The 27842-nt window shown below is 36.8% G+C and overlaps 1 protein-coding gene across 7 annotated transcripts in view; it reads left to right on the forward strand.

The window, feature by feature from the left end:
- The first annotated feature begins 6937 nt into the window (after positions 1 to 6937).
- The window catches only part of LOC107858431 (WD repeat-containing protein 43), a 28534-nt gene continuing 7629 nt past the window's right edge, over positions 6938 to 27842 (forward strand). For 3 of the 7 annotated variants that reach the window (XM_016703081.2, XM_016703082.2, XM_047405755.1), the window contains exons 1-10: positions 6938 to 7235; positions 7317 to 7460; positions 7609 to 7724; positions 8328 to 8482; positions 8841 to 8929; positions 9085 to 9631; positions 10489 to 10593; positions 11394 to 11557; positions 11660 to 11739; positions 13091 to 13202. In XM_016703081.2, the coding sequence (XP_016558567.1) occupies positions 7146 to 7235; positions 7317 to 7460; positions 7609 to 7724; positions 8328 to 8482; positions 8841 to 8929; positions 9085 to 9631; positions 10489 to 10593; positions 11394 to 11557; positions 11660 to 11739; positions 13091 to 13202 (1602 nt within the window). In that variant the 5' untranslated portion in view covers positions 6938 to 7145. Of the gene's footprint in view, positions 7236 to 7316; positions 7461 to 7608; positions 7725 to 8327; positions 8483 to 8840; positions 8930 to 9084; positions 9632 to 10488; positions 10594 to 11393; positions 11558 to 11659; positions 11740 to 12887; positions 12965 to 13090; positions 13269 to 27842 lie in introns of all 7 variants that reach the window. The other 4 variants (XR_001670958.2, XR_007051659.1, XR_001670960.2 and 1 more) reach the window with 3 other exon arrangements.

A 27842-nucleotide genomic window follows, 5' to 3' on the forward strand; every position in this document is an offset into this window, starting at 1 on the left:
CATGCGTACTCAAGTCCATTCTCAACTTCTAGTAAGTAAGTAACAATCCATTCTCAACTTCTAGTAAGTAACAACTTTACTTTGTGATTTGAGTCATCCCTCATAAATCTATTTACTCCAGTCTTATGTTGAATATCTTATGATAAATATGAACTCATGTTTCAGAGTATGATTAGTTCTCAGTACTCATGATCCTAGTAAAATTCAGTTTATATCATGTATGTCCTCAGTTGACCTCTTTAATAAATCCATACATTTGACAATCTATTCCTCAGGCCTCAGTTAAGTGTCAAAGTTATGTATACTATTCTTTCGTGCTTCAGGTCCTTGTGTGTTAGCCCTTTAGTGACCTCTTCTTTTGTTATGATAGTGGTGATGATAATGGATAAGTATGGTTTAGATGAGAGAGAGAGAGTTGATGACCCTCATTAAGAAAGATTATTTTGCTAAAGAATAAAGGAATATCAAGGTAAATTTTTAGTACATGTCATAGTTAGTTGAGAATTTTGAGTATGTCTTTCTTAAGAATAGTGCAAGAAAGTTGTTGTTGATAGAGGTTTAGAGATTAGGAGGAGTATGCCTTTATGGGTGTTTTCCTTAAAGTTCATATGTGGTTATAATAATAGGCTTGAATGTCAGGCTGGGATGTAAGTGGATGAATACAATATGCGTTAGTAAATCCATAGTAAGAGTTTTGAGTTAGTCATTGAGGTGGTAAGGCATATTATGCTTAGGGTGTGAGCTCTAGAGGAGACATAGAATATTGAATCATGTGGTTTAGACTAGTATTATAGTATAATGTGTTGTATCTTGTGATTTCGAGTTAGGCTTGATCATGGTGAGAGAATTTAGTTCAGTTTAGACTTTAGTAGATGGAGTTATCAATGCCATTTGAAGATTTATAAGTTTAATCAAATGGGTATGGTATTTAAGGGGAATAGTATAGTTGATGGAGTAGTTGAGAAGTGTTGCTAAGCTTGAAAGTAAGAAGTTACATCGCCTAAGGCCTAGTAATTCTATCTTAGTCTATGATTTATATGTCTATGTCACATACTACAGAGTTATAGCCATGTTACGATTCCTTATTTAACTATCTTATTCAGATCATGCCCAAGAATTCATTACTCCCTAATGTTATTAGGACTTATTATAAAGAGTGTTGAAGAAGTACTCCAGTTGAGTATAAGTTTTCAGTATGATTCAGTCCGTATAGCCTGCAATCCAGTTTAGCAATCAGGTAGATAAGCTTCTATAGAGTTCCAAGTTTTTGTTTAGTCTTACTATCCAGGGTTTCGCGAGTAAGACCATTCTATCAGGTAAAATGTTAGCATTCATGAAAATTGCGAATTTAGCTCAGTCCATGCACCATGCATCAATTTCAGATTCATATATTTAGTCATGATTCAGTCCTTAAGTGTTCAGTGAAAGATCTTAGTTTTCCAAGTATTCCAGCTTAGACATCGTAATACCCATTGTATGATTTTAGTCTCGTTGTCTCATGATTCGTCCTTGCATAAGTTATCACTTCGCAATTCTATATGTATGATTGTATCATGAATACTTCAAACGAATTCTAAATTCTCAGCTCTTTATAGTAAGTAAAGGCAAGTTAGCTCAGAAATAAGTTTCATGATAAAAGTTTAATGTTTCAGCCCATTTACATCCTTTCTTAGAAGACATATCATGTCTAGGTTATTCTATGTCTCTAAGGCTTCAACAAGATCCCATCCGTCATTCGAGGACGAATGACTCCAAGAGGGAGATAATGTACCACCCCACCTTTTTCGGACTAGAATTTAAATCGTTACTCCTATACGTACGGACTTGAACCCAATTATTTTATGTATACACATATGTGATTAGCAAATATATGATGTGGGAATGCCTTCGTATATTTATCGAGGTCATAATACCCTCCTAACTCAAAGACGAGTTGAGAACGCTCCTATCGATTAAGTTTTAGTAAATGATTCACCTTGTGTCAAATTTAAATGACCATTAGTCCTTGTACATAATGAGTTACGTGTCCTACCTTATATCAAATGAAAGGTCTTTGAATCTTCTTTTCAACGCATTTTGTTTCACCTTGATCCGATATTGGAGTGAAAAGTTATACTCACTTTACTTCAACATGTCTGTCTGTCAACAAGTGATGACCTGAGCTGATAAGCTATCACATATGTGACGACCTATCAGCCATGTCGTCAGCCCAAAACAGTAAGCCATTAATTTCAGCTCCCAAGTGACGACCTGAGCTGATAGGCCATCACATATGTGCCAACCTATCAGCCAAGGTCGTCATCCCAGACCAGCAACTCATAAAATCAGCCTCTGATGTGATGACCTGGTGTGATAGGTTATCACATGTGTGATGGCCTATCAACCAAGGTCGTCACCCTTAAAAATTCAGCAATTCCTAGTTGAACCCGGAGGGGTATTTTGGTCTTTTCCCTCAACACCCATGACTTAAATCATCAAAAACACATACATAGCTATCATAAATCAGTTTTGAAAACCTCTAATCTTTTTTATTCACAAGAACAAGATTAGGATTTCCACTTAAGATCCTCTTCCAAGAACTTCAAAACTCTATTATTCCTTCTTCAAGATAAGCAAGAATCTAAGCTTTCTAATCCAAGAAGTTCAAAAACGTTCCCAAGAACATCAAATTTAAGTCATCCTTTCCAAGAAAGAAACCAAGAATTAAGCATCACAATTCAAGAATCTCAAGAAAACATTCAAGATCACCTCCTAGGGTTTCAAAGTCAAATTCTCTACACCCAACCAAGTCTATTAAGGTATGTGGGGTTATGAACAAGGAAAATCCTTTCGTCTTTGTACCCAAAATTATATTTTTCAGCAAATTTCTTATGATTTCATATTAGGGTTCATACTCAATTATTAGTATTTGAAGATTATGAGTTTACAAGTGATTGAATGTTGAAGTGCATGACTATTTTCATATATTTATGCGTGTAATGTGGTTTTTCAGATTTTCCAACTTAGTTTTAAGCATGATATTGTGATTCTTGATTTTATTATCTTGATATTGTTGAAGTATTTCAATAAGTATATTGAGCTTGATGTTTTTCTATGAACTTACATGAATCTAAAGAATGGGTTATGAAGCCCTATTTTGAGTATTGATGTTTTGAGAACTCGTGCTTTTAAGCACCCTGAGATTAGCCTATTTTCAGATATTTATACAGTATTTGATCTTCGAATCCTCAGTTTAGCTATGGAATCCACTTTACAAATTTATTACAGATTACAAAAATTAGAATAGCTTTATTTACAGATTGAATTAGATAAATGCATAATTGGTTTCATAATAACCCTTATGCTAGTTTTATTGTGGATTTCCAATAGAATGAGATACGGATTAAAAGGGAGTAGTATTTAGCACCGAGCTGGAAGTGTGGGATTAGTGTACCCTATCTTCTACAAAACTACCTAGCCAACATAGGTACATATTATCATATTATTCCCATTTCTATATGGATGACAGTTACAGATGTGATTATTTATCTCAGGCTATGCTCCTTGGCAAGAGTATGACACCTCACCCCGTCATGAGGTTTTCCCCATAGGGGAACAAGATGTTGGACTCCATTATAGCTCCCATGGTTTATGTCGGTTAGAAGATCCTCCCTTCGTGTTGCAATAACTATAGGGGGATTAAGTTACTGAGTCACTCTATGAAGATCTGGGAGAGAGTGGTCGAGGTGAGGCTGAGACGGATAGTGTCTATCTCGGAAAATCAGTTCGGATTTATGCCCGGCCGCTCGACGACGGAGGCAATTCACCTGGTACGGCGGTTGGTGGAGCAATACAGGGAAAGGAAGAAGGATTTGCACATGGTGTTCATCGACCTAGAAAAGGCGTACGACAAAGTCCCCAGGGAGGTGCTTTGGAGATGCTTGGAGGTGAGTGGAGTACCGCAGGCATATAGCAGAGTAATTAAGGATATGTATGAGGGAGCGAAAACCCAGGTGAGGACGGCGGGAGGAGACTCAGAGCATTTCACTGTCCTGACAGGATTGCATCAGGGATCTACTCTTAGTCCCTTTTTGTTTGCGCTAGTAATGGATGTGTTAACGCGGCGTATCCAAGGGGAGGTGCCGTGGTGTATGCTTTTTGCAGACGATGTAGTCCTGATAGATGAGACGCGAGGGGGTGTGAACGACAAATTAGAGCTGTGGAGGCAAACTCTGGAGTCTAAAGGGTTCAGGGTGAGCAGAACCAAGACAGAGTATGTGGAATGTAAGTTTAATGACGTAAGGCGAGAGAATGAGGTAGTGGTGAGGCTAGAAGCGCAGGAGGTAAAGAAAAGGGATAAGTTCAAGTACCTCGGGTCCGTGATCCAGAGTAACGGTGAGATTGACGAGGATGTCTCGCACCGTATCGGGGCGGGATGGATGAAGTGGAAACTTGCATCGGGGGTGCTGTGTGATAAGAAGGTGCCGCCCAAGCTTAAAGGTAAATTCTATAGGGTGGTAGTCCGTCCGGCCTTGCTGTATGGAGCGGAGTGTTGGCCAGTTAAGAACTCCCACACCCAAAGAATGAAGGTGGCAGAAATGCGGATGTTGCGCTGGATGTGTGGACTGACCCGAAGGGATAGAGCTCGGAATGAGACTATCCGGGAGAAGGTTGGGGTGACTTCAGTGGAGTGTAAGATGCGGGAAGCACGATTGAGATGGTTCGGACACGTGAAGAGGAGGGGCATGGATGCCCCGGTCCGTAGGTGTGAGAGGCTAGCGTTGGATGGTTTTAGACGGGGTAGGGGTAGACCGAAGAAGTACTGGGGTGAGGTGATTAGGCGGGACATGGAACAGTTACAGCTTACCGAGGACATGACCCTAGATAGGAAGGTCTGGAAGATGCGAATTACGGCAGAGGATTAGGGCCTGTTCGGGTCGCTAAGGTAGGGAGGTAATTGGTGGGGGTGTATTCCTGGTATGATTCCGTATTCAATGTTCTGTTCCGTGTTCCGTGTTCTATGTTTGTTACGAATCTGTGTGCTTTCCTCTGCTTTATATTCCTGCATTCCTGCTTTACTCTGTTTTATATTCCTTATGGCTGCAGTATCTATGTTATGTCATCTGCTTCTGTGCTGTACTATGTGTTTGTTTGATATCTCGTAACTTGAGCCGGGGGTCTTTCGGAAACAGCCTTTCTACTTCATCAGAGGTAGAGGTATGGACTGCGTACATCTTACCCCCCCCAGACCCCACAAAGTGGGAATACACTGGGTTTGTTGTTGTTGTTGTTGTAGAAGATCCTCCCTTCAGATAAAGTATTTTTCCTACAGCTAATATATGTATACTAAAGCTTTTAGCACTACAGTTTAAAAGTCTCATAAATAGAATAACAGAACAGTTTTAGAAACTAAGCGTAAAGGCTCATAGACTCACTCAAATATTGCTTTACTAAGCCTCAGTTATAGACTTACCGTTTTCAGTTCGTAGAAGATAAAGATTAGCCCTTTTCACTTACCTACATGATTTGCAAACAGAACAGAAGTACTACTTTTAGAATTAAGTGTTATGACTCACGATATTTATACAACATGTTTTACTATTAATGATATATGATTTCTCAGCTTTCAGTTACTCAAGCCAATGCAAGTCATTTTTACTTAGCATGCATTGTTTACAAAATACATGCACTTATATATATATATATATATATATATATATATATATATATATATATATAGTTACAATTTTACTTATGCATTCACTCCATATGCTTAGTACATTCCAAAAGTACTGATCCACATATATGTTTATGTGCTACATTGTCTCATAATGTAGGTACAAGTTGTAGTATGTACAATCAGAATCAAGTAGTTGCAGATTTCAGCCAGCAAATGATGAGTTCTCCTACTTCGGGGACTTTAATTAAATGTTATTTATGTATTTTACTTTCTTACTCATACTAGTTTAGATATACGTGCCTCACACGTGTACCTTATTCTAATAAGTTCAGTTTTATAAAATTATTTAAAATATAAAAGGTATGATGGTCTTTCAAAATATTTATGAATCCTTACTTAGATTAAATAATCAAACCAAAAATGATTATAACTAAAATTAATTGTGAACTGAACTTTTATCCAAAAGGATACATACGTGAGTTAAAGAAAAAATTGTCAAAATAGTAACACCAATTAATTAAAGTTTTTAAAGATTTATTTAAGATATAATTTTAATTGATTTTAAATTCCTAAATTTTAGGTATATAATTCAAATAAAGAAAGGTTTGCGAATTAAGTTTTAATGAATTTTTAATTTTTAAAATTTTAAAAAATAGTAAAAAGATGATTTTGTCTATTGCAAAATTATTTAATGAAGGGCAAAAAGTTCAATTCACTTTTCTAAGTGTATTCACACTTTTAATATATTATAGATATAGATTATAGATGTATTGATTAGTAGTAGTTAGAGTCGCGTCCGAGCTATCTATAGTTAGTATAGTAGAGGCTTCATAGATGTTAGTCAAAGTCAGTCATGTAATTTCAGTCCCTTTGTTTAGAATTTATCAGAATATATAATTGTATCAGTATTGTATTTTTACAGATTCCATCATTATTATGTTTCCGCACAGTAAACTTAGTTATTTTATGCATATTTAATCAGTTGCTTAACAGTATGCCAGTACATAAGTTAGCTTGGGATCACTTGTGGTCCTAAGCACCGTGTGACGTCTCGAGACCATTTTCGAGGCGTTACAATAATTCACGCCAAGTTTAGCGCTGTTTTCAACATTTATCTCATTAATTAAATAATTCATCAATTGTCATGTCATTCAGTTTTTAATAAAAAGCATTTTAGACTAAAAACATATTATGGATATTTTTAATCTAATAAATAAAAAATAATATTTTGAAATCATCTATAATATTCTAAAAATATTTTAAATCTTCTTCCGTGTTTAATTTTAACCACAATATTCAAAATCATGCTTATGTGCACTTTAATTTTTACAAAACTTCATATTCAAAACCCCCAAAATTTGAAGCGTGCTACGAGTCTCCCCATACGCCGCTCCTGCCCTTGCTACTTGCCGCTTTTCACCATCCTGCAACTCTATCTTCTCCGTCACCTCCTGTTCGAGTTTGTACCCTAAGTTCCTTTCCAGAAATGGGTTCAACAAATATAAGGGATATTTTGAGTTGTTTGAGCCCCTCCTTGGACTTGTTTGCTATCAGTTCTGGCGATGGCCGTATCAAGGTATAGTCCTGTTAAGCAATTTCACGTTTTTATTTATTGGAGTTCTATTTAAATATGCGATTTGTGAATCTTTCTTTTCAGATATGGGATACAGTGAAGGGTCAAATACAGACCGAGTTTGCAGATATTGTGTCAACAGAGACAGAAAGCTTGTTTACTAAGCCAGGTGGTCATCTTTCAATAGATTATACTTGCATGAAGTGGCTCTTATCATGTGACAGAAAGGTGCAATTCTGTGTGAGAAAATAAATGAAATGTATTATTATTATTATTATTATTATTGTTATTATTATTATTATTATTATTATTATTATTATTATTATTATTTTATTCTTCACTTTTATAACAAGAACAATTATTACTGGTTGGTCAGAAAAAAAGGAAGCTTGGAACTTCATTATTGATCTTAGGTACAGGCAGTGGTGATGTTTCTGCTTTAGATGTATCTGCGGGTCATCTGAAATGGAAATTTAGTGATTGCCATCCTGGGTGAGTTCTTGCCTAAACTCATAACTAAAATTATCTTGACTTACAGGAAGAATGATATATTTACTGGGAAGCTTTCTTTTATGTGTTCTCCGGCATACTATGTGTTGGACATATGATCAATTATATAAATCCTTCAATGCTAGGTGTAGGACACATTATGAAGAAAATGTAGACTAGCTTTAGATTGCAATTTGGCAAGTATAAGTATAGAGGCTCAGAGTTTGATGTCTAGGACATATGTCCAATTTTGATGAAGGGAGATTTTGGATGAATTTTTGTCTGTTCGTGGTATTTGTGATGAAAATAATTTTTAATACCATGTTTGCTCTTGTATTTTTTGTTGTCATTAGTTGCTCAGTGTTTTTGTATTCTAAAGTTCTAAAAGTAAAGCAGAGCTCTTTGTGATAGAAGTTACTTTCTGAAGTAGTAATGACCCGTAGACCATGCCACTTATTCTGTCTCCATCTTGATGCTTGTCTCTGTTATTTTTACATTTATCATTCTCACAGTTCGAAGGTGCATCTTTCTATATTTTGTTATGGGTAAGATGATGATATGACATGTCTCCCCTGCTTTTATTGAAATTTGTACGTCAATGAGCAGCGGTGTCAGCGCCATCTCATTCCCTTCACATGGTTCATTCATTTACACGGCTGGTGCTGATGGACTAGTTTGCCAAATTGACTCCATGTCGGGGAACTTACTGCATAAGTTTAAAGCGTCCACTAAAGCAATATCATCTTTATCAGTTTCGTCAGGTTTGTATCTGTAAATGTTCATTGTCTTCGATGATAGCCACAGTTTAATTATCTTGTGTTCTAGTTAGTCTGGATCAGTAACTGAAAGAGTGGCTACTTTTATCACTTGTCCCTTTTATAATGTAAAATAGAGTACTCCCAACATGATACAAGATTCCCTGCGCTAAGATCAAGATTCATCTAGTGTCATATTGAGATCACTATATGTGCTGGATACATGTCCTTGCTCCGGTTATGTCCTCTTCCCCCCTCTATTTCATATTAGCATTCCTGTAGTCGTTTTCTTATAGCAGCCAATGTTCTATGCTTAATTTGGTTCTGCTGACACTGGTTCCTCTTGTGGCTTATGTCTAGCCAGATGGGAAAATACTAGCAACAGCAACTTCTCAGTTGAAAATTTTCAATTGCTTCGATGACAAAAGGCTCCAGAAATTTTCAGGCCACCCTGTGAGTGTGATGATTTTTCCTTTTATTTTTCACATGCTTACTTTTTGATGCATTTGCTTTGTGATTAAATGAAATTAATACAGATTGCAGTCAGCAGAATACTTCTATTACCATCCCTGTGAGTCACCTTATTTCTTTTCTCCTTTTTGTATTAGGGGGCTGTTCGGTGTATGGTTTTCTCTGAAGATGGGAGACATATTCTTTCTTCTTCTGTTGGTGACCGACATGTAGCAGTTTGGAAGTTAGATGGTAGCAAAAAGAACTCAGCGTGCTGCTTGCTTGCCATGGATCACCCTCCTGTCCTTTTGGATAGCTACTGCATTAAATCTGGAGATGAAAATGATGCAAGTTTAGGTGTTTTGGCCATTTCAGAAATTGGTGTTTGCTACTTTTGGCATGGAAAAAGCTTTGAGGAATTGCACAATGGGAAGCCCACAAAAATATGCATAGCTTTAGATGAGAAAATACTGAAGAAACATAAAGAAGCCGTGCCTAGTATTTTTTCAGCAAAATTGCAATCTATTAGCAAATCTGGTTCCGGCCATATGTTTATTGCATATGGCTCGTTGATAAAGCCATCATTTGAAAAAGTTATGGTGCAGCCTGGTGCGGATATCAGGTTAAAAAGTTCTCTTGATGGGATCCTTCTATTCTTCAATCAATCTCGCAAATCTAAACAAGCGTCCAGCACCCAGAGTCAGGGTAACATTCTATTCTCCTTCCTTTGCACTTGCCTCCCCTATCTTCTCTAATTTCTATGTCAAAACATGTTATTATTGAATCCCATATTTGATAATCAAATTGCTGCGTTAAATAGCTAGGAATTGCTATTGACAGATTTGGCATGGGGATGTAAATGTTATGGTAATCTTATCCTCTTATACCAGCAAATTTGCTGTTCCCCTCCAAATTTTAGTGCATTTTTCATTTCTTTCCACGTGGCTAATTCTTGCATGTTTGTTCCTTCCTTAACCTATTCTCCAGATTGTTAGAGAATTTCACCCTCCTAATCTATGGCCCTGTATGTGGATGAGCCCAATTTGTCCTTGTGAATGGCCCATTTAAATTTTATTAGCTCAAAAAGTCTATTATGAAAGTAGGTCAAATATACCATCACATTCTTGTTTGTATGACCTTCTTGTATTCTTAGCGATCAACTGATTCAATCTTATGCCATATTAACTACAAAATAAAATTGTCCAAAGCCTTGAGATGATGGTCTTCCTGTGCCATTTTGTACTTTTAATATCTTTCCTCCTTTATGTAGTTTTTTTAAGCTCTATGCTGTGTTTGATTTGATGTTCATTGCTATGCATAAATATGAGGCGATATTTGAGAAGTTTTGGCATAATTTTACTGAGACAGAGTTACGGAGTTGGCATTAATAAATGGTAATTGCAACATGTTTACCTTTTCAAAGTTCGACCTTTTATTCTTTAGAAAAGAAAAAGTGATATTTGCTTTCAGTTTTAAAGGGTTAAGAATCACAAAGATTTAAATGCTCAATTTGTAATTTTGACACAGGTGTGTGCTAAGTTTTTTTTTTTTGCATTCAACAGTTACTGCTCTCGATCGTGCAAATGCAGAGGGTGCCTTACTTCCTTTGCCTAAGATTCTTGATCAGGTTGGCGTGGAGACTGGAATTAAGCCCACAGTTAGCAAAGGTATCACCTAACATAGCCCCATTTTTTGGGATATCTTGGTTATGTTTGCACACATTTTTTGTGTCTGTACGATACATTAACACCTTTTTTCGAAGTTGCGGTGGTTGCATAGTTTGATTTCAAGGCTCATTGCCATTCCCTAAGAGGAAGAATCTTATAGACTAGAACTGCTGATATAACTAGTTATCCAATACCTGAATTGTATGTTGACTTCCAAACAGCAACAACATACCCATTGTAATCCCACAAGTGGGGTCTTGGGAAGGTAGGATGTATGCAGCTGCACCTTACCCTACCTTTGTTGCGTAGTGTAGGTTGAATCACCTAAGGGGAAAACTTTTATAGACTAGAACTGCTGATAAAACCGGTTACTCCATTTGTAGGTTGAAGCAAACAGAACTCATTTCAGATTCTCCACTGCATCCAGATCCATTTTATTCTTGTTAATTGTCATTTTGAGATTGTGATCCATGATATGACTACAGTGCTTTTCCGCGGAATCTTTTATTTTTAAGATAAAATGTGAGAGTGCAACTTTCTTCTCTTTTCATTAGTACTTTACTACTAGTGAAGTGTAAGTTGTGCGACCTAAGATGAGATTTTGTTAGAAGACTCAGGAAGTTTCCCATCACATTTTTTTTTTCTTATTTGACAAAAAACTATGTCTATTGTCAAGATTTATGGACTGTTAGAACATTGTCTCAGTTAACTTTTCTCCTTTTGTCTCCATGATACAATAAAGATGTTACCTAAATGTTTACTTCTGAACATGGTGACTTTTGCTTTACTGCTATTTACAGATGTCAGTGTTAAACAAGGGGAAGATGAGGTCACAATTTGCATGGAGGACCAGTTAAGATCCCTGGGTATAATTAGCAACGACTATGAACTCTCGCCTACCTCAATTCTTGATGATAAGGTTTTGAAAAGAATAAGTGGTGGTGCTAGTGTGCCACAGAAGAAGGTCCGTATCTCTTGGAATACTGACACTTTGGGTCTGATTTGGTCACTTTTTATGTTAAAATATCCGGGATAATTTGTTTTTAACTATATTCATTGAACACAGATGAAAGCAGCTATTTTATCCATGGAACCGCATGATGCTTACAACTTATTGAAAGCCTTGGTGGACGCATGGCAGTCCAGGTGGGATCTTTAAACCCTTGAAAAAGATTGCACCTTTTGACTCCATATTTTACCTCAGGCGTGGAGATGCATGCATCCCCTCACTGGAGAAAAGAAAGGGGAATCATGAACCTCGCTTCATATAATGTATTACATTGTAAGAGGGTTAGAGTACTGCATTGGACACAATTCAAAAATAACCTTAAGGAAAGGGCGTATATAAAATAAAGAGAAATTCTAAAGTAAGAGAGTTGTTGTACTGTAGTGGACACAATTCAATAATAAGGGCTTGTATAAAACAAAGAGAAATTCTAAAAGTAAGGGAATTAGAGTACTGCAGTGGATACAAATAAAAAATAACCCAAAGGAAAGGGCTTATAAAAAATAAAGAGAAAAACAAGTTACATGCATATTGAGAATGCTCATTGTATAAGCATTCTCAATGAGAGAGCTTGAATTGAATCCGTACTGATGACTGAATCAACATGTTAATACCTATTCGATCCGAGCTCTTGGAATTGGAATAAATTTGGCAGCTGGATCACAAAATCTTGGTGATCTTCTCTATCTAATGAATGGGGAAAAGTGGCTTGGCCGTGTGTTAATGAATTGGCCGATTACAGGAACAAGGCTTCATAAGTTCAGGGACTTGAAAATGGAACAAAAAACAGGGAGACGTCTCCCAAAAAGAGATGTAGCTATGTTGAAAAGAAAATTATCTCACTTGCATGCACCACAAAAACTGGTACCCTTTTTTGAGTAAGTCCGTTAAAGAATGGCCTGGTTCAATTCCTGGAGTTAAATTTATTCCACTGAATCTTCTTGGACATAAATCATTTGAATTTGAGATGAATTGAAATTTTTTTAAGCTACTTCAAAAATACTACCAACAAATAGCCCTAGGGCTTTGATCTAGTGGTAATTGCAGAGAGTGATGTGTATTTAGGTACACATCACGTGCTCGAACCTGGCACTGACGAAAGCCTGGTTTAAGTGAAGAAGGGTAGAGGGATAGGTCCATTGTTCACCGAGTTTTGAACAGTGACCTGCCTGGGGGTTTCTTGGTTAGATTAAGATTTTGGAATTCATATTGGAAATATTCATCTTCCTGTAACTCTAAAGATAGCTATTTTTTTACTTTATGGACATTGTTAAATACATTGTTGCAGAACTAATCATTGCCCCAATTTGAGATATAGATTTGGAGATTTATATCAGAATTTGCACTCCTGTAACACGTCAAAAGGCTAGTTCCTATTTTACTTTGCAGATCTAATCATTCAGCAGTTGAAGACATCGTTTTGTTATTGATAGCTAAATCTTTATGCATATCCTAATTCTTTTTTTGGTTTTGCATGTATTCTTTTTGTAGATCAAGCATGGGAATACATGTTCTTCCATGGATATGTTGTATAATGGTGAACCACAATGAATTTGTTACATCGCAGGAACCACTGACGCCTCTTCTGGATTCCATGAACAAGGTAGGATATATGCTGCTACAATGCTACTGTTGCTGGGGAAGTATGGGATTACTTTGGGGGTGCCAAGTATGTAAATGGTTTCATGTTTTCTGTAGTCTTGTTTCTGATCGATCTTTTTGATAAATTACTTCCTTTTGGTTCCCAACTTTATGTGATGAGTGTTATTGTGTTACATATCGAAGAGACATTGTTTCCCCTATGATATGTATAGAAAGGCAGATAGTTAGAAGTGAGCGTTTCATCGTGAGGTGAGGAGAGGGTATGCCACTTTTTGAGTGTAAAGTGAGGCAAATTGAAGGAAGCAGTCGCTTTAGGCAAAGAAGCGAGAAGCGACAAAATCGAGAAAGGTTTCATAGATAAGCAGGGTTATGCAAAAGTTTGTCTAGGAAAAACACTAATAACTAATCTTTTGTTGAGAAGCGGACGAACGTACCATGCCTAAATTCTGTATCAACACATCTATACAAAAAATATTGGTTATTTTGCGAAGAGGCAGCCTATGGTCATCACTGTAGTAAAAATTGTGATACTGGCAAGATCATGGTGTTCCTCATCTATATTATAGGACTTGGGATGAGTATTGCATTAAGCCATTAAGGTATAGATGAGTAACAACATGATTAGGTCACCCGGGTTTACAGGGGTGTGACCTATTGATCGATGAAGTGTGTACAAACACTGGTGACCAGGTTCAAATTCCATTAGAGGCAAAGATTTGAAATAATATTTTCCATATATTTGCTTTCGGAAACTTGAAATAATAGTTGGAGGTGGTTTCAAATAACTGTTTGTTTATCTAACTGGCTCATTATTTCAACTTTTTTTTTGATGGTAATTGTTTCTTTTTCTTTAAACCAGTACATGGGTTGTACTTTGACCATATTGACGAAAGTTGTAAATCTACTGTCTTATTTGATAACTAACTCAGTCAAGTGACTAAAATCGATATCGGAAATGCGGAAAACGACACAAAATAAAAGATAGATAGAAAATCGAGATGAGAATAGATGAAATGAAGATGAGAATAGAAGAAATGAAGATGAGAAATAGAAGAAAGAAGGTCTCAATTGAATAACAATTAAACCAAGGGAGAAAAGTAAAGATTTTTGTGAGATTGGTACCAACAGTGTACATTTTATTCATCTGAGAGCTACAAATTTATAGTATAGGAAAGCAAACACACACAGATCACTTGATTCTAGCATATATGAGAATCAAGATATGATCTTATTTGATCTAATTACCTAAACTATCTATAGCAAATCGGATTTGATTTTATTAGATGAATTAAAATCCTACAAAATCAAATCTTAAATATTCACAAATCAACACTCCCCTTCAAGCTGGCATGTAAATATCCGTCATGCCTAACTTGCTTACAAGAATTTCAAATTTTTGTTTAAACAAGCTTATTGTGAAAACATCTACCATTTGCTGATTTATTGGGACGCAAGGCATGCACACACTTCCTTCTTCAATCTTCTCTTTTATGAAGTGCCTATCCGCTTCAACATGTTTTGTTCTATCATTTTGAACTGGATTGTGAGCAATACTTATGGCTGCTTTATTGTCACAATACAACTTCATTGGCAAACCAAATGTTTTGAGTTTGTCCATCATCATCTTGAGCCAAATCATTTCACAAATCCCATGGGCCATTGATCGGTCTTCAGCTTCAGCACTGCTGCGAGCTACGACATTCTGCTTTTTACTCCTCCAGGTCATAAGATTTCCCCGGATAAATATACAATATCCAGATGTAGACCTACTTTCTGTAGTAGAACCTGCCAGTTTGCATTTGGAAAGCTTTCAATGCCCCTATGTTGACTTTTTCTGAAAAACAATCCTTTCCCTGGAGAACTTTTAAGATATCTTAGGATCCTATAGACCGCTTCTTGGTGCTCATCCTTTGGAGAGCTCATAAATTGACTTGCTAAGCTTATAACAAAAGCTATATCAGGTCGAGTATGTGACAAGTAGATCAACTTCCCCACTAGTCTTTGATATTGATTGTGGTCAACTAAATTTCCTCCTTTATTTGTGAATTTTATATTTGGATCAATAAGTGTTTTAGTTGGACGACAACCACTCATCCCTGTCTCTTTTAGAAGATCTAGTACATACTTCCTTTGTGACACTATAATGCCTTCTATTGATCTCGCTACTTCCTTGTCAAGAAAATATTTCAACTGGCCCATATCTTTAATCTCAAACTCCGAGGCTAATTGTTTCTTTAATTTCTTCATTTCGGACAAGTCATCTCCTGTAAGTATAATATCATCGACATACGCTATCAGGATAATTGTCATTCCCTCAAGAGAATGTCGAATGAACATGGTATGATCTGCTTGCCCTTGAGTGTACCCTTATTTTTTCAAAAACTGAGTAAACCTCTCAAACCAAGCTCTTGGAGATTGTTTGAGCCAGTAGAGAGATTTCTTTAACTTATGCACTCTAGTTCTATACCTTTTTTCAAAACCTGGAGGAGAGTCCATGTAGACCTCTTCTTGGAGTTTTCCGTTCAAGAATGCATTCTTCACGTTTGGTTGTTGGAGGGGCCAATCAAGGTTGGCAACAATGCTCAAAAGAACCCTTATTGAATTCAACTTGGCAACTGGAGCAAATGTCTCAAAATAGTCAATCCCGTAAGTCTGACTGAATTCTTTTGCTACCAAACATGCCTTATACCTCTTTAGGGACCCATCTGATTTAAATTTTGATGGTGAAAACCCACTTGCAACCCACAGTTTTCTTTCCACGTGGTAGTTCCACCATTTTCCAGTTTCATTTATCTCCAGAGCGTTCATCTTCTCTAGAATTGCCTCCTTCCACTTGGGAACGTTCAAAGCATCCTGCACATTTCTTGGTATCTCCATTCCAGATAATTGAGAAAGAAAGGCTATATAGGAAGGGGACAAGTTTCTATATTACACAAACTTTGACATGGATGGATGGTTGGTGACTTTTCTTACCCCTCTACGTTTGGCAATTGGAAGATCAATGTCTAAACTAACAAAGGGGAAATTAGAATTAGGTTCTGGAGAATTACCTTATGTGTCGGTGAGATCTTGTGGGGCAGACATTTGGTTCTGATGAGAGTCCTTGATTCTTTTTCTTAGGTTTCGGTTTCTTCTCATGTAAAACTATAATTCCTTTGTTTGTTCCCTATTCTTGTCATTAATTGTATCATGAAAATACTCTATTATCTCAGTATCCTTATTTTCGTTATTTAAGTTGGTATCTCTTACCTTATCTAGGTTGTTTTTACCCCTAAAAACTATTTCTTGTATCTATCATAAAACATGGATCCTTTTGTTTCTCACATGTGAGGTCAAGAAGATCTTTATCATCCATCGAATCCTCACTATGTTTCTCCCTCTGAAGACGAGTTTCAAAAAACAATTGTGATTAAAAAAAGTTGACATCCATTGTGACAATAACCTTCCTAGTAATTGGGTCATAACACTTGTAACCTTTTTGACTAGGGGCATAGCCAACAAAAAACATATTTTTTAGCACGTGGATCAAGTTTACTCCTATTATGATCATGAACATGAGCATGAACATGAACCAATACACTATACCCCCAAACTCTCAAAGATAGATCAGTTGCCAATCTAGAAGTAGGGAAGTATGTCTTGAACATACTGAAAGGGGTTTTAAAACCTAGAACACGGGAAGACATCCTATTAATAAGATATGTGAGTGTCAAAAAAGCTTTTCTTCGAAGAAATTTAGGGGCTCCGCTTGTGAATATTAAGGCTCTCATTACTTTCATAAGATGCCTATTTTTTCTCTCCGCTACTCCATTTTGTTGGGGTGGATCAGGACATGAATTTTGGTGCACTATTCCTTTAGAAGTGAAAAAATTGCTTAGGTGGTCATTAAAAAACTCTTTTCTGTTATCACTCCGAAATATTTGAATCTTTTCATGAAATTGTGTCTCAACCATAACCTAAGATGCCTGAAATATATGTTTTACTTCCCCTTTATCTTTCAATAGGTACACTCAAGTTAGTTTAGTGTGATCATCTATGAAACTCACAAACCACCTTTTCCCATTTACGATTGCTATCCTAGAAGGTCCCCAAACATCACTATGGATTAACTTAAAGGTTTTTGTGGTATGGTAACTTTGTGATGAAAAAGATGAACGTATGTGTTTAGTCATTTCACAAAATTCACATTGAAAAGAGGATGTAGTTTTACTCACAAACAACTATGGTAACAAGAGTTTCAAATATTGAAAACTAGGATGACCAAGTCTATCGTGCCATAACATGACTTTATTATCTACTAGAACAGAGTTCAAACAAGCTGAACTAAAATTTACTCCCTCCGTTTAAAAAAGAATGACCTACTTTGATTTGGCACAAAGTTTAAGAAAATAAAGAATACTTTTGAATCTTGTGGCCTTAAACGAACGTTGTGTCAAATGTACCAAAATGCTCTTTAATCTTGTGGTCCTAGACATATCATATGGAAAGTTGAAATTAAAGTATTGCCAAAAAAGAAAAGTGGTCATTCTTTTTGAAATGGACTAAAAAGGAAAGTAGGTCATTCTTTTTGAAACGGAGGGAGTACTAAATTGTCGCCATCTTCAAGAAAATAGAGGCCTTCAGACTCTCTAACATTGCCAATCATCCTCCTTGAGACGTCCTGAAATACACATGAAATATCGTCAAAGATAGCACGACAATAAGGTTTTGAGTCAATTTGCTGATGGACAAATGGTTATGAGACAATTTTGGAACATGAAGGACATAAAAAAAAAAGTCAAAAATGGGGTTAGTTTGACTGCCACTTTCTCAGCTATTGCTGAGAAGCAACCATCAGCAACTTTGACTTTTTTATTTTGGATAGAAGAGAAAGACAAGTAGTAAAATTATTCCTCGTCCAAAAATATCCAAATTTTGATGCCTAATACTCCATAGATAGTTCGAACTGTATATCCTGCTAAAGGAGTATAAGTTGAGAAAAAATGGAAGTTCTATGTCATGTGATCACTAGCCCCTGCATCTATGATCCAAGAGTTTATACTAGTAGAATCTGTACTAAAAAAAGCACATGGTACATTACCTGTTTGGGTAAAAGCAAGTGGGAGTAGAAGGATTAGGTTTATTGGATTAGAGTTGACATTGGAGAAGTTTGTGCAACAGCTCTAGCTATTCCTTGGTGAATGTGGTGGCATTTTTGAATAAGATTTCAGCCCCGGTTCTTTGCTGGTACACTGAAAGGCCTGGCTGCCGTGGTTTTCTGCCCTTTTTTTTTGTTCTAGTTGGGTGGTTTTCCATGGATTTTCCAGCAAGTCTCACGAGTGTTCCAGTATTTTTTGCAAAAATCACACCACGACTTCATTTTCTTGTCATTCTTATTTTTGCAGCAACTAAAGCAGATGATTGTATTTTTTGCTTCCAGATTGTTATCTATTTTTAACATACCATTCCTCCTTGTTTCTACACGCCTAATTTCTGAAAATGTTTCAATCAGCGTGGGCAGTGGATTTTTTTCAAGAAATTCAGAATGTAGTTCATCAAAATCTTGGTTCAACCCTGCTAAAAACAGATATATGCTCTCACTTTCTTTCTTTTTCATTGCTTTTACGCTATCATTCAAACATTTTCATTCATCATTATATCTTTGATCTAACAGGAACCCATCTCATTATAGTAAAGAGTAACATTTCTCTCCCTGCCTAGCGTTCCACAATTTAATTTTTAATTCAAAATCTGAGAGGCATTTTCTACATTAGATTAAGTCTCTCTAACAGCCTCCCGGACATTCCACTGCCTCCCGGACATTCCTAGCAGTGGGAAGAAATAAATATGGTTTATCTATGCAGGTTCCATGGAGTTTAGTAGCCAAGCAATTACCATCGAGATTTCTGAACTCCAAGCGTTCATTTTGAGTCTTCTGGTTTAGGATTTCTCGTTTCTCTAGTCAAGTGCCCAAGTTTCCCTCGACCATCAAATGCCAAACGGATAGATTGTGCCAATTCCAAATAATTCTTTTCATTCAGCTTGTGAGAAGTAAGCTGAAAGGAAAACTGAGAAGAATCGCCGCCGTGGTTCATTGTTGTCTCGATCGGGACTTTGTTAACATAACTCTCGGCTTCTGTTAATGCCGAGGGGTGACGTAGCCCAGCAAATGCTGTTTTAGTCATCATCTAAGTTGCATGGACTCGGGTGCGGGTATTCGAGATGGGTGTGGATCCGAGAGTCAGATTCGTTAAAATTTAATTTTTAAGATTCGGGGGTGCGAATTCGATTATGGATATGGGTGCGGGGATTCAGCTAAAAAAATTAAATATTATAAATATAGTTCCATATTTAAACAGTCATTTCAATTTACTTTTTCCTATGTGTCAAGGAAATTTTATTACTAAAAAAATATTCTTTACTTTTTTCACTTTTAAGGTAATTTATTTTACTTTTTAAATTAGTTGTATTTTTTTTATATGAGAAAAAAATAAATTCTTTTTAATTAGAAGTATTTGAAAAGCCAAACACTCACCAGATCTAAATAAGTTAGGTTTACCTTTTTAATATAATTTATGTTTTTAAAAAATATAATTTTTAAAAATAGGACCACCAACAGTGAGCGCCAACAACCAGATCTGTGCATTCTACTCTTTCTTCCCTATCGAAATTTCGGCGATGATAATCCTTCCGCCACCAACAACCCTTTTGCCGGCGACAATCGACAATCTCAGATATGAGCATTTTGTCGTTTTCTCTTTCTTCCCCATCGAAATTCCGGTGACGATAACCCTTCCCCTGACGACAACCCTTTCACCGGCGACAACCCTTCCGCCGGCGACAACCCTTTCACCGGCGACAACCCTTCCGCCGCCGCCAACCCTTTCACCGGCGACAACCCTTTCGCCGACGACAACAATCACAATCACCGATTTTCTCCCTTTTGATAACAAAGCCAACTTTCTTCTTGATGTTGGTCAACGTCTCCGGATTCGTTTGACCGAATCTGAGACGAATCCCGCACCGGTGTCCGCATCGGTGTCGCGTCGGGACGGTTTCGACAGTATAACTACCGAGTTCGAGCAACATAGGTCATCATTAATACAAGAATAAAACTGCTCTGATACCATGTGAGATTTATACAAAAAGTGTGCATTTTATTCATCTGAGAGCTACATATTTATAGTACAGGAGAATAAACACACACATAATCAAAATCGCTTGATTCTAGCAGATATGAGAATCAAGATATGATCTTATTTGATCTAATTACCTGAACTATCTATAGAAAAAATATTTGATTTTATCAAATCAATTAAAATCCTACAAAATCAATTCTTAAATATTCACAAATCAACAATTTCGGTAGAAAAGAGAAACTCGATTTGAATCCACGATGCAAAATAAAGAATAGATAGGAAATCGAGATGAGAATAGAAGAAATGAAGATGAGAAAATAGAAGAAAGTCTAACTCAATTGAATAACAATTAAACCAAGGGAGAATAACAATCTCAATAGAAAAAGAAACTCGATTTGAATTCACAAATGAGTGATTGATATGAAATTGAAAGACAAGTAGTTTTGGATCAACAATGCGATTCCACCAAACTAATTAGTCCAATCTAAACAATAGCTAATCCTAAGCTAGAACTGAGAAACAGTCATGTTGTTGAGCCCAGGAGGGAGGAGGGAGATTTCTGTGATAAGCAAAAGGCCCCACTCCTAACCAATCATCCTACCAAAAATTGCAGGTCCTAGACTTTAAAGACCACTGAATATGAGCCTTAACAATGACTTTGTTTTTCATCATGTGCTTCCAAACAAGAGAGTACCCTGTATCCCATTTCTCGGCAACTGGATTGGCCCTTTGGCAATACCTAGCAAAAGGATTTTTTGGATTTGAAAAACCACCATTGGGATTCCACCCCAAAACACTCTCACAGAGTAATATTCTCAAATAATTGAAGTCTAAGGATGAAAAATGAGTAAGGCAACTATTTAGACTGTTTGCCTTTACACAAATAGCCTATTACTACAAAAATAGCCCAAAGTGGCTATTTAGGAAATAACCCGCAAGGACCTGTCTTGATTGACCAAATGACATCTTGATTGCTCATGGCCTTGTGTATTTGTTGCTCCATAGCATCCTTCGGACTCCAAGCTATCATCCATATGCAGAAGCCCCTTCTAATGTTTGCCATGCTAACCATGCTCGTATCACTATCCCTGTAATGAGTTTGAGACATCAATGATAGAGAGAGTGTCCGTAGAATGTCTGATTACACCAAAAGGAGAAAGTCAAAATGCAGTTTAGCTTAACTAGCTGCATGTTGCTCTCTATATTCTCAAAAACTCAGTGGGGTCATTTGGTATCATTTGGTATGGTGTATAAGAATAGTGCAAAATATGGTGTATTAGTAATGTTTGCGTTAGTTATGCTTGCACATTTTTTATGCAATGTTTGATTTGGTGTATTAAAAATAATATGAATTGCATAATTTCTATAAAAAATATCCCCATAAATATGGTGGAGAGAATATGAAAAAGATTTTAGGTGTGTTTGGTATGAAAGAAAACATTTTCCAGATTTCTTATGTTTGGTTAGCTTATATATTTTGGAAAATGTTTTTCAAATCAACTTATTTTTCTTAAATCTAAGGAAAATGACTTCCCTTAAAAAAGTAAGGAAAACATTTTCCAAAACTCTCTTTCAACCTCACTTTAAAGGTGAAATGTTCATATAATTCTTAAAATCATCTATCCCGCTCCCCGCCCCCAATACCCTATCACCTCGACACTACCCCTTACTCCACCCCATCCTCTACCCCACCCTCTACCCTACCCTAACCCCCACCCCAACCCCCAAAATTCAAATATTTTAAAAAGTATTTCAAAATTTTTTCTTAGTCCATCCCCTACCCCCACTCCACTCCACCCTTACCCCTATAAAAGGTATTTTAAAATTTTTTCTTAGTCTATCCCCTGTTCCCACCCAACCCCTACCCCTACCAGCCCGTTTCCAAAAATAATATCTACATTTTATTAAAAAATTTAAACTTTTCTCTAATCCCACACCCCTACCCTCCCCCTCCCCCTACCAGCCCCCTTTCCAATCCCTCCCTCTCCCAACAACCTCAACAAAAAAATTAAATTTATTTTTAAAAACTTTTTAATTTTTTTCTTCCCCCTTCCTCCTCACTCCCCTACCTTGACCCCAGCTCATACTAACCCCCCTCGCTTCCCCCCACAGATGCCAATTTTTTAATTTTTTTTTAACAAAAAAAATTCAAAACTTCTTCTTACCCCACCTCTATTACCTATTCTAACACCCCCCACCTACCCGCCTACCAGCCCCCTTCCTCAAAAAAGCTTTAATTTTTTTTAAATTTATTTTTTAAAAAAGAATTCTAAAATGTATTTTTACGCTTTAGCTAAACACTACAATGTATTTTTTGAAAAAGATTTTTTCATTCACCAACCAAATACTAGAAAATATTTTTCGAAAAATATTTTCCATCAACCAACCAAACATAAGAAAACAAGTAAGAAATCAACTTGTTTTCCAGGAAAACATTTTCTAGGAAAATATTTTCCATGGAAAACATTTTCCTTCATACCAAATACACTCTTTGAGGGACAATTGTGTCTTTAACCATGCTTATGCATGCATTAAGAATCTATTGCATTATTAATACCATGGATTTCCATGTATTAGTAATACACTCCTTAAAAATCAAATAGAGTGTATAACTAATGCAATCATTAGTTATTATAGTAGAATGAGAAAGTGTACTGAATAAGGTATTAGTAATTGTAATACCCCGAAGTTTCCTAACTAATTTTGTCCTAAGAATGTCAAGTATTAGCTTCTAAATTGAATGATGTTTATTCCATGAGGAATTTTCAAGATTCACTTTTTGTCATGTGGGAAATTCAATAAGCTTTCCATCGATATAAAATTCGCCTAAATTCGATAACCGGGTAAGAAGTTATGACTATTTCAAGTTCCCGTTGTAAAACAACGTCATATTAGTCAGTGGCGCTCTGCGCCACAGGAGAAAATGACAATTGTCAAATTTCAGTAGGGGTCCGCGATAGTGGCGCGTCGCGCTGAACTTCCAGGTCGCAAATGAAGCGGCAATGCGATGACTCCAATCCCTCAATTTCCCATTTGTCAAATTCCAGTGACATGGCGCGATAGCGCCGCGTCAGGGGTCCAATTCGGGAAAATTTCACTGAAATTGAAAGACGCGTTGAGGGTTAAAAAGGTCAATTTCCCACCTCTATTTAAGCTCTTTAACACGAGATTCAATTATTTGGAACCCAAAATATACTAGTTCTCTTAATTTTCTCTCAAGAATAAGTTAGGGTTTCAATTGGGGATTCAATTCAAGAAAGTCTCTCCGTCAATCTTCGCTAAATCAAAAACTAAGGTATGCGTTGTGTTGATTTATGGATTCCTTTCATCCATAAAGCTCAAGAACCCTATTTTAAATTATGAATCAGGATATTTATGTTGTGGGTTGGTTGTAATCATGTTTATCTTGTTATATGATTCCCAAGTTGGAATATTTATGTGTTTTTCATGAAACTACATTAGCAAGTGAGTGAAATTCATAAATTGAATTATTTATTAAAAAAAAGTGTCAATTTGATGATTAGGCCTATGCCCTGAGGGTGTATGCAAGGTGTTTGATAAAATGCCTAGGAGGATAGAAATTATGCACTATAGCTTAATTGTGATCCAAAATGACTTCCATGCTATTCGTATGTATTGAAATTGTTTGTCGGATTGCTCATGAGTTAGCCATATGAAATTATGCTATATATACATGCTTTCTATTCACATACCAAGCTATGACAATCAAATGCCCATGAAATATCTTCAATTATTGTATTATGGATTGTTGATGTTTGTCATGTATTCAAGAATGTCATGCCTTGTCAGTTTCCTTTCATTGATTCTTGGGGGTACTTGTACCCGAAAAATATAGCTGTGTACCTAGAGTTCGTGTCATGTTTTCACGATAACCTCAGTCAAGCCATGATCCATAGAACTCAGTCAGTTATGTGACTCAGGAAAGCTCAGTAATACAATAATCTCAGTACTATTCCATTAGTCAATGGAACTCAGTTAATTCAGTCTAGTTCAGTTCAGTAATCCATGATCAGTGTCTATTCAGATGGGAGTAGGGATTAGAACCAAGTGAACCCAAGGATGGGAACACACTGTCAGATGAGGGTGTGATTCTTAGAAGTCATCCTTGCGTTCCAGAACTATGTAGCCAACATAGGTTGAGACATCAACACTGTCAGATGAGGGTTGATGAGGTGGATAAGCATTGTCAGATGAGGGCCCCACCGTTCTCTTTTGGGGACACTGTCAGATGAGGGTCACTCATAGCTTGTCCTTACCAGTGGCGCGGTATTGACACCCTTCCAATTGGGGTTACAGATTGGACCCCAACTCAGTTATAATGCGTTATTTGGGGCATGTCGGTTAGATAACTACTCACAGTTTCAGTTACAGAATCAGGACTGTCAGATACAGTCAATCAGTCTCAGTATTAAAACTCAGATAGTTCTATAGAATTCAGGACTGTCAGATCAGAACAGTACGAAACTGAGCTAGTTCCATCAGATTCAGGACTGTCAGATACAGTCACTCATGTTATCAGTTATATCAGCCATCAGAACTCAGTTATCAGTCATGTTAGTTATCAGTAAATTCATGTTATCACGATCTCAGACATAGTTACTATTATTCATGCATGTATTGTCACGTTCATAATAGTCAGTTAGCTAGTATTATTCTTGCATATGAACCCCATGCATTCAGCCTACCTCACATGCATACCAGTACATTGAAAGTACTGACGCATTTGCGCTATGGTGTTTTATACCATAGGTTCAGAAGCACGAGTTCTAGAGCATCAGTAACATTCCAGTCTCAGCAGTCAAAGTTAGCAGTGAGTCCTCATCTCTCGAGGACATGATCATTTATTTATTATCTCATTAAGAAATTTATTAGTTGGAGTTAGTTTGGGACATGACCCATCAATTCCTCATTCAGACAGTTCAGTCTGTTAGAGGCTTTCCAAACTATCATGTTCAGACTATCATGTTATTTCAGTTTTGTTTTGGGTATTTCATACCCCATTCAGATGTTCTATCTTTATCAGTTATGTTATAGTCTTGAACCTTATGACCTTTCAGTTCATGTTTCTGCAATCATACAGTATATTATGCAGGGTACAGATGCAAATATCAGTATTGGGTTAGCTTGTGGTCCTTCGGGGTCATGAGCACCGTGTAGCATTCAGGGTACCAGATTCGGGGCGTTACAGTAATACACAAAGCTAATGCATCCATTATTTTTACTATTGCATTCTACCAAACGACCCCTAAGGTTCCTCTCTCTCCAAATTGTCCACCAAATAGTAGCAAAAACTATTTTCCAGTTGTTCCTATCCTTTGCATGTACTCCTGTTTCTTTCCAGCTGTTTAGATTCTCCCAGGCATGGCCCAAGCAATGTTTTCGAGGCTGACGAATTGCCTCCACAGTTGGCTAGTTAGCTTACAATGTATGAAAAGGTGGACTACTGTTTCTATATCTTCCCAATAGAAGAAACATCTAAACACGGTAAAATTTGGGTCAGCACAACTTCCTTTGCTGATAACCATACAGAGCATGCTACTTTTTCTGGGAATTTAGCTTTCCAGATATGTTTCCGTTTCTGTGGCTGTTTGTTCTTGTAGACTGTGCTAACTTTGAAATTCCCCATGCTATTTCTTGCCATTGTAACATGTTTTGTCCAGTCTTTAGTCCATTGAACTGGTTAGTAGTGCTAAAAAACTCCTCTCTCTTTTGAATTCCCCAATCATTAAGATTTCTCCTGAACTCAAAATTCTACCCTTGAGGTGTCCACAATCCTGCTATTGTGCTCTTCCGGTGTATGACAAGACTAAACATCAGGAAATAGGGTCTCCATGTTGCCTGCTACATGCCAATCATTCTTCCAGAAGAGAGCGTTAGCTCCATCAACCACTTAAATTTTGAATTCATCTTAAAGCATTCTGATGGACTTCCATAAACTAACACTGTAAGGTGTAGTCACTTCCTTTTTCATCTAGTTATCATATTCCCAATACTTGCTTCTAATTACTTTGCCCCATAGATTCTGATTCTCATTTGCATGCTTCCAAAGCCATTTCACTCTTAAGGAGTAAGGTCTTTACGTTAATTCTTCAAGTTCTTGATCCCCAAATCCCACGTCTCTTCTCAACAATCATTGCTTTTTAACAAAGCGTTAGTAGGAAGTGCATCAAGTACAAAATTTATCAGAGTCAGTCTTCCACCTAAGGAGAGATATTCCATCTTGCTAACTTCTTCTCTCATTTCTCAGTTATACCATTATAGATTTCCATAGACTTAGACTTTGTCCCTAATGGCAAACCAAGATAAATGCTAGGCAGAGCACTCACGCCATCCCCTAAATCGTCTTCAGTTTGGTACCCTATTGATCGGATAGAGGAAACTTTTTCTCCCGTTCACATGTAGACCTGACATACCTTAAAAAATGACCAATATCAATCTCAATATTTTGAGATGTTCCTCTACCGCTTCACTGAATATAGGAGTGTCATCTGCATGTTGAAGGTGAGTTATCTCCATGCTTTCCTTTCTAGCTCTAGCAACCTTAAAGCCCCTTAACTAGCCTTCTCTATTTGCAGTCTTTATCATATTGTGTAGCCCATCCATTACCAGTATGAAAAAGAAAGATGACAGGGGTTACCTTGTCTTTGACTCCTTTGTGAGCTGAAGAAACCTACTAGATTGCTATCATAAGGACTAAAAAATTGACGGTTGAGATGCAGTAATAGATCAACTGTCTCCATTTCTGCCCAAACCCCATGTTCTCTAGAAACCCAATAAGAAATCCCTAGTTGACATGATCATATACTTTTCAATGTCAAGTTTGCATAAAATTCCTTGTTTCTTCAAAGTTTGCTTGGAATCAACTACTTCATTGGCTATGAGAGCAACATCCATAATCTGTAGTCTTTGCATAAATTTCAACTGTTGAGAATCCACAAGTTTTGCCATCACTGTTTTCATTTTTTTAGTGAGCATATAGAGAAAAGCTAATGAACACTACCTAGGCTGATAGGTCTGAAATCTCTTAATTCTTTGGCACCCTTCTTCTTAGGAATCAAAGCTATGAAAGTAGCATTAAAGCTCCTTTCAAATTTTTCTTGCTCAAAGAACTTCTGAAAGGTCTGCATAATATCATGTTTCACCACCTCCTAACATTTTATGTGAAACCCCAAAGTGTAGCCATTTGGTCCAAGTGCTTTATCAATTGCACACTAGTTTAAACAACGCAACACTTCATCGTTTCAAATTTCTTTTCTAAGTCTTCCATTTCCTCCACTGTCAACTTTGGACAATTTGTGAAATGGCCGTTAGGTCTCCACTTTACTTCCTTTAGTATAGCTTCTGATAGATATCCACAATTTCTCCTTGGATCCTAACAAGAACTTGGATTGTGTTCCCTTGATATAGTAGCTAATCAATGTTGTTATATCCCTTACGTACATTGGCCATCTCATGGAAGAACTTGGTGTTCTTGTCCCCTTCTTTTAGCCACAATGATTTGA

The sequence above is a fragment of the Capsicum annuum genome, chromosome 2 (genome assembly GCF_002878395.1).
Source record: "Capsicum annuum cultivar UCD-10X-F1 chromosome 2, UCD10Xv1.1, whole genome shotgun sequence".
Taxonomy (NCBI): domain Eukaryota; kingdom Viridiplantae; phylum Streptophyta; class Magnoliopsida; order Solanales; family Solanaceae; genus Capsicum; species Capsicum annuum.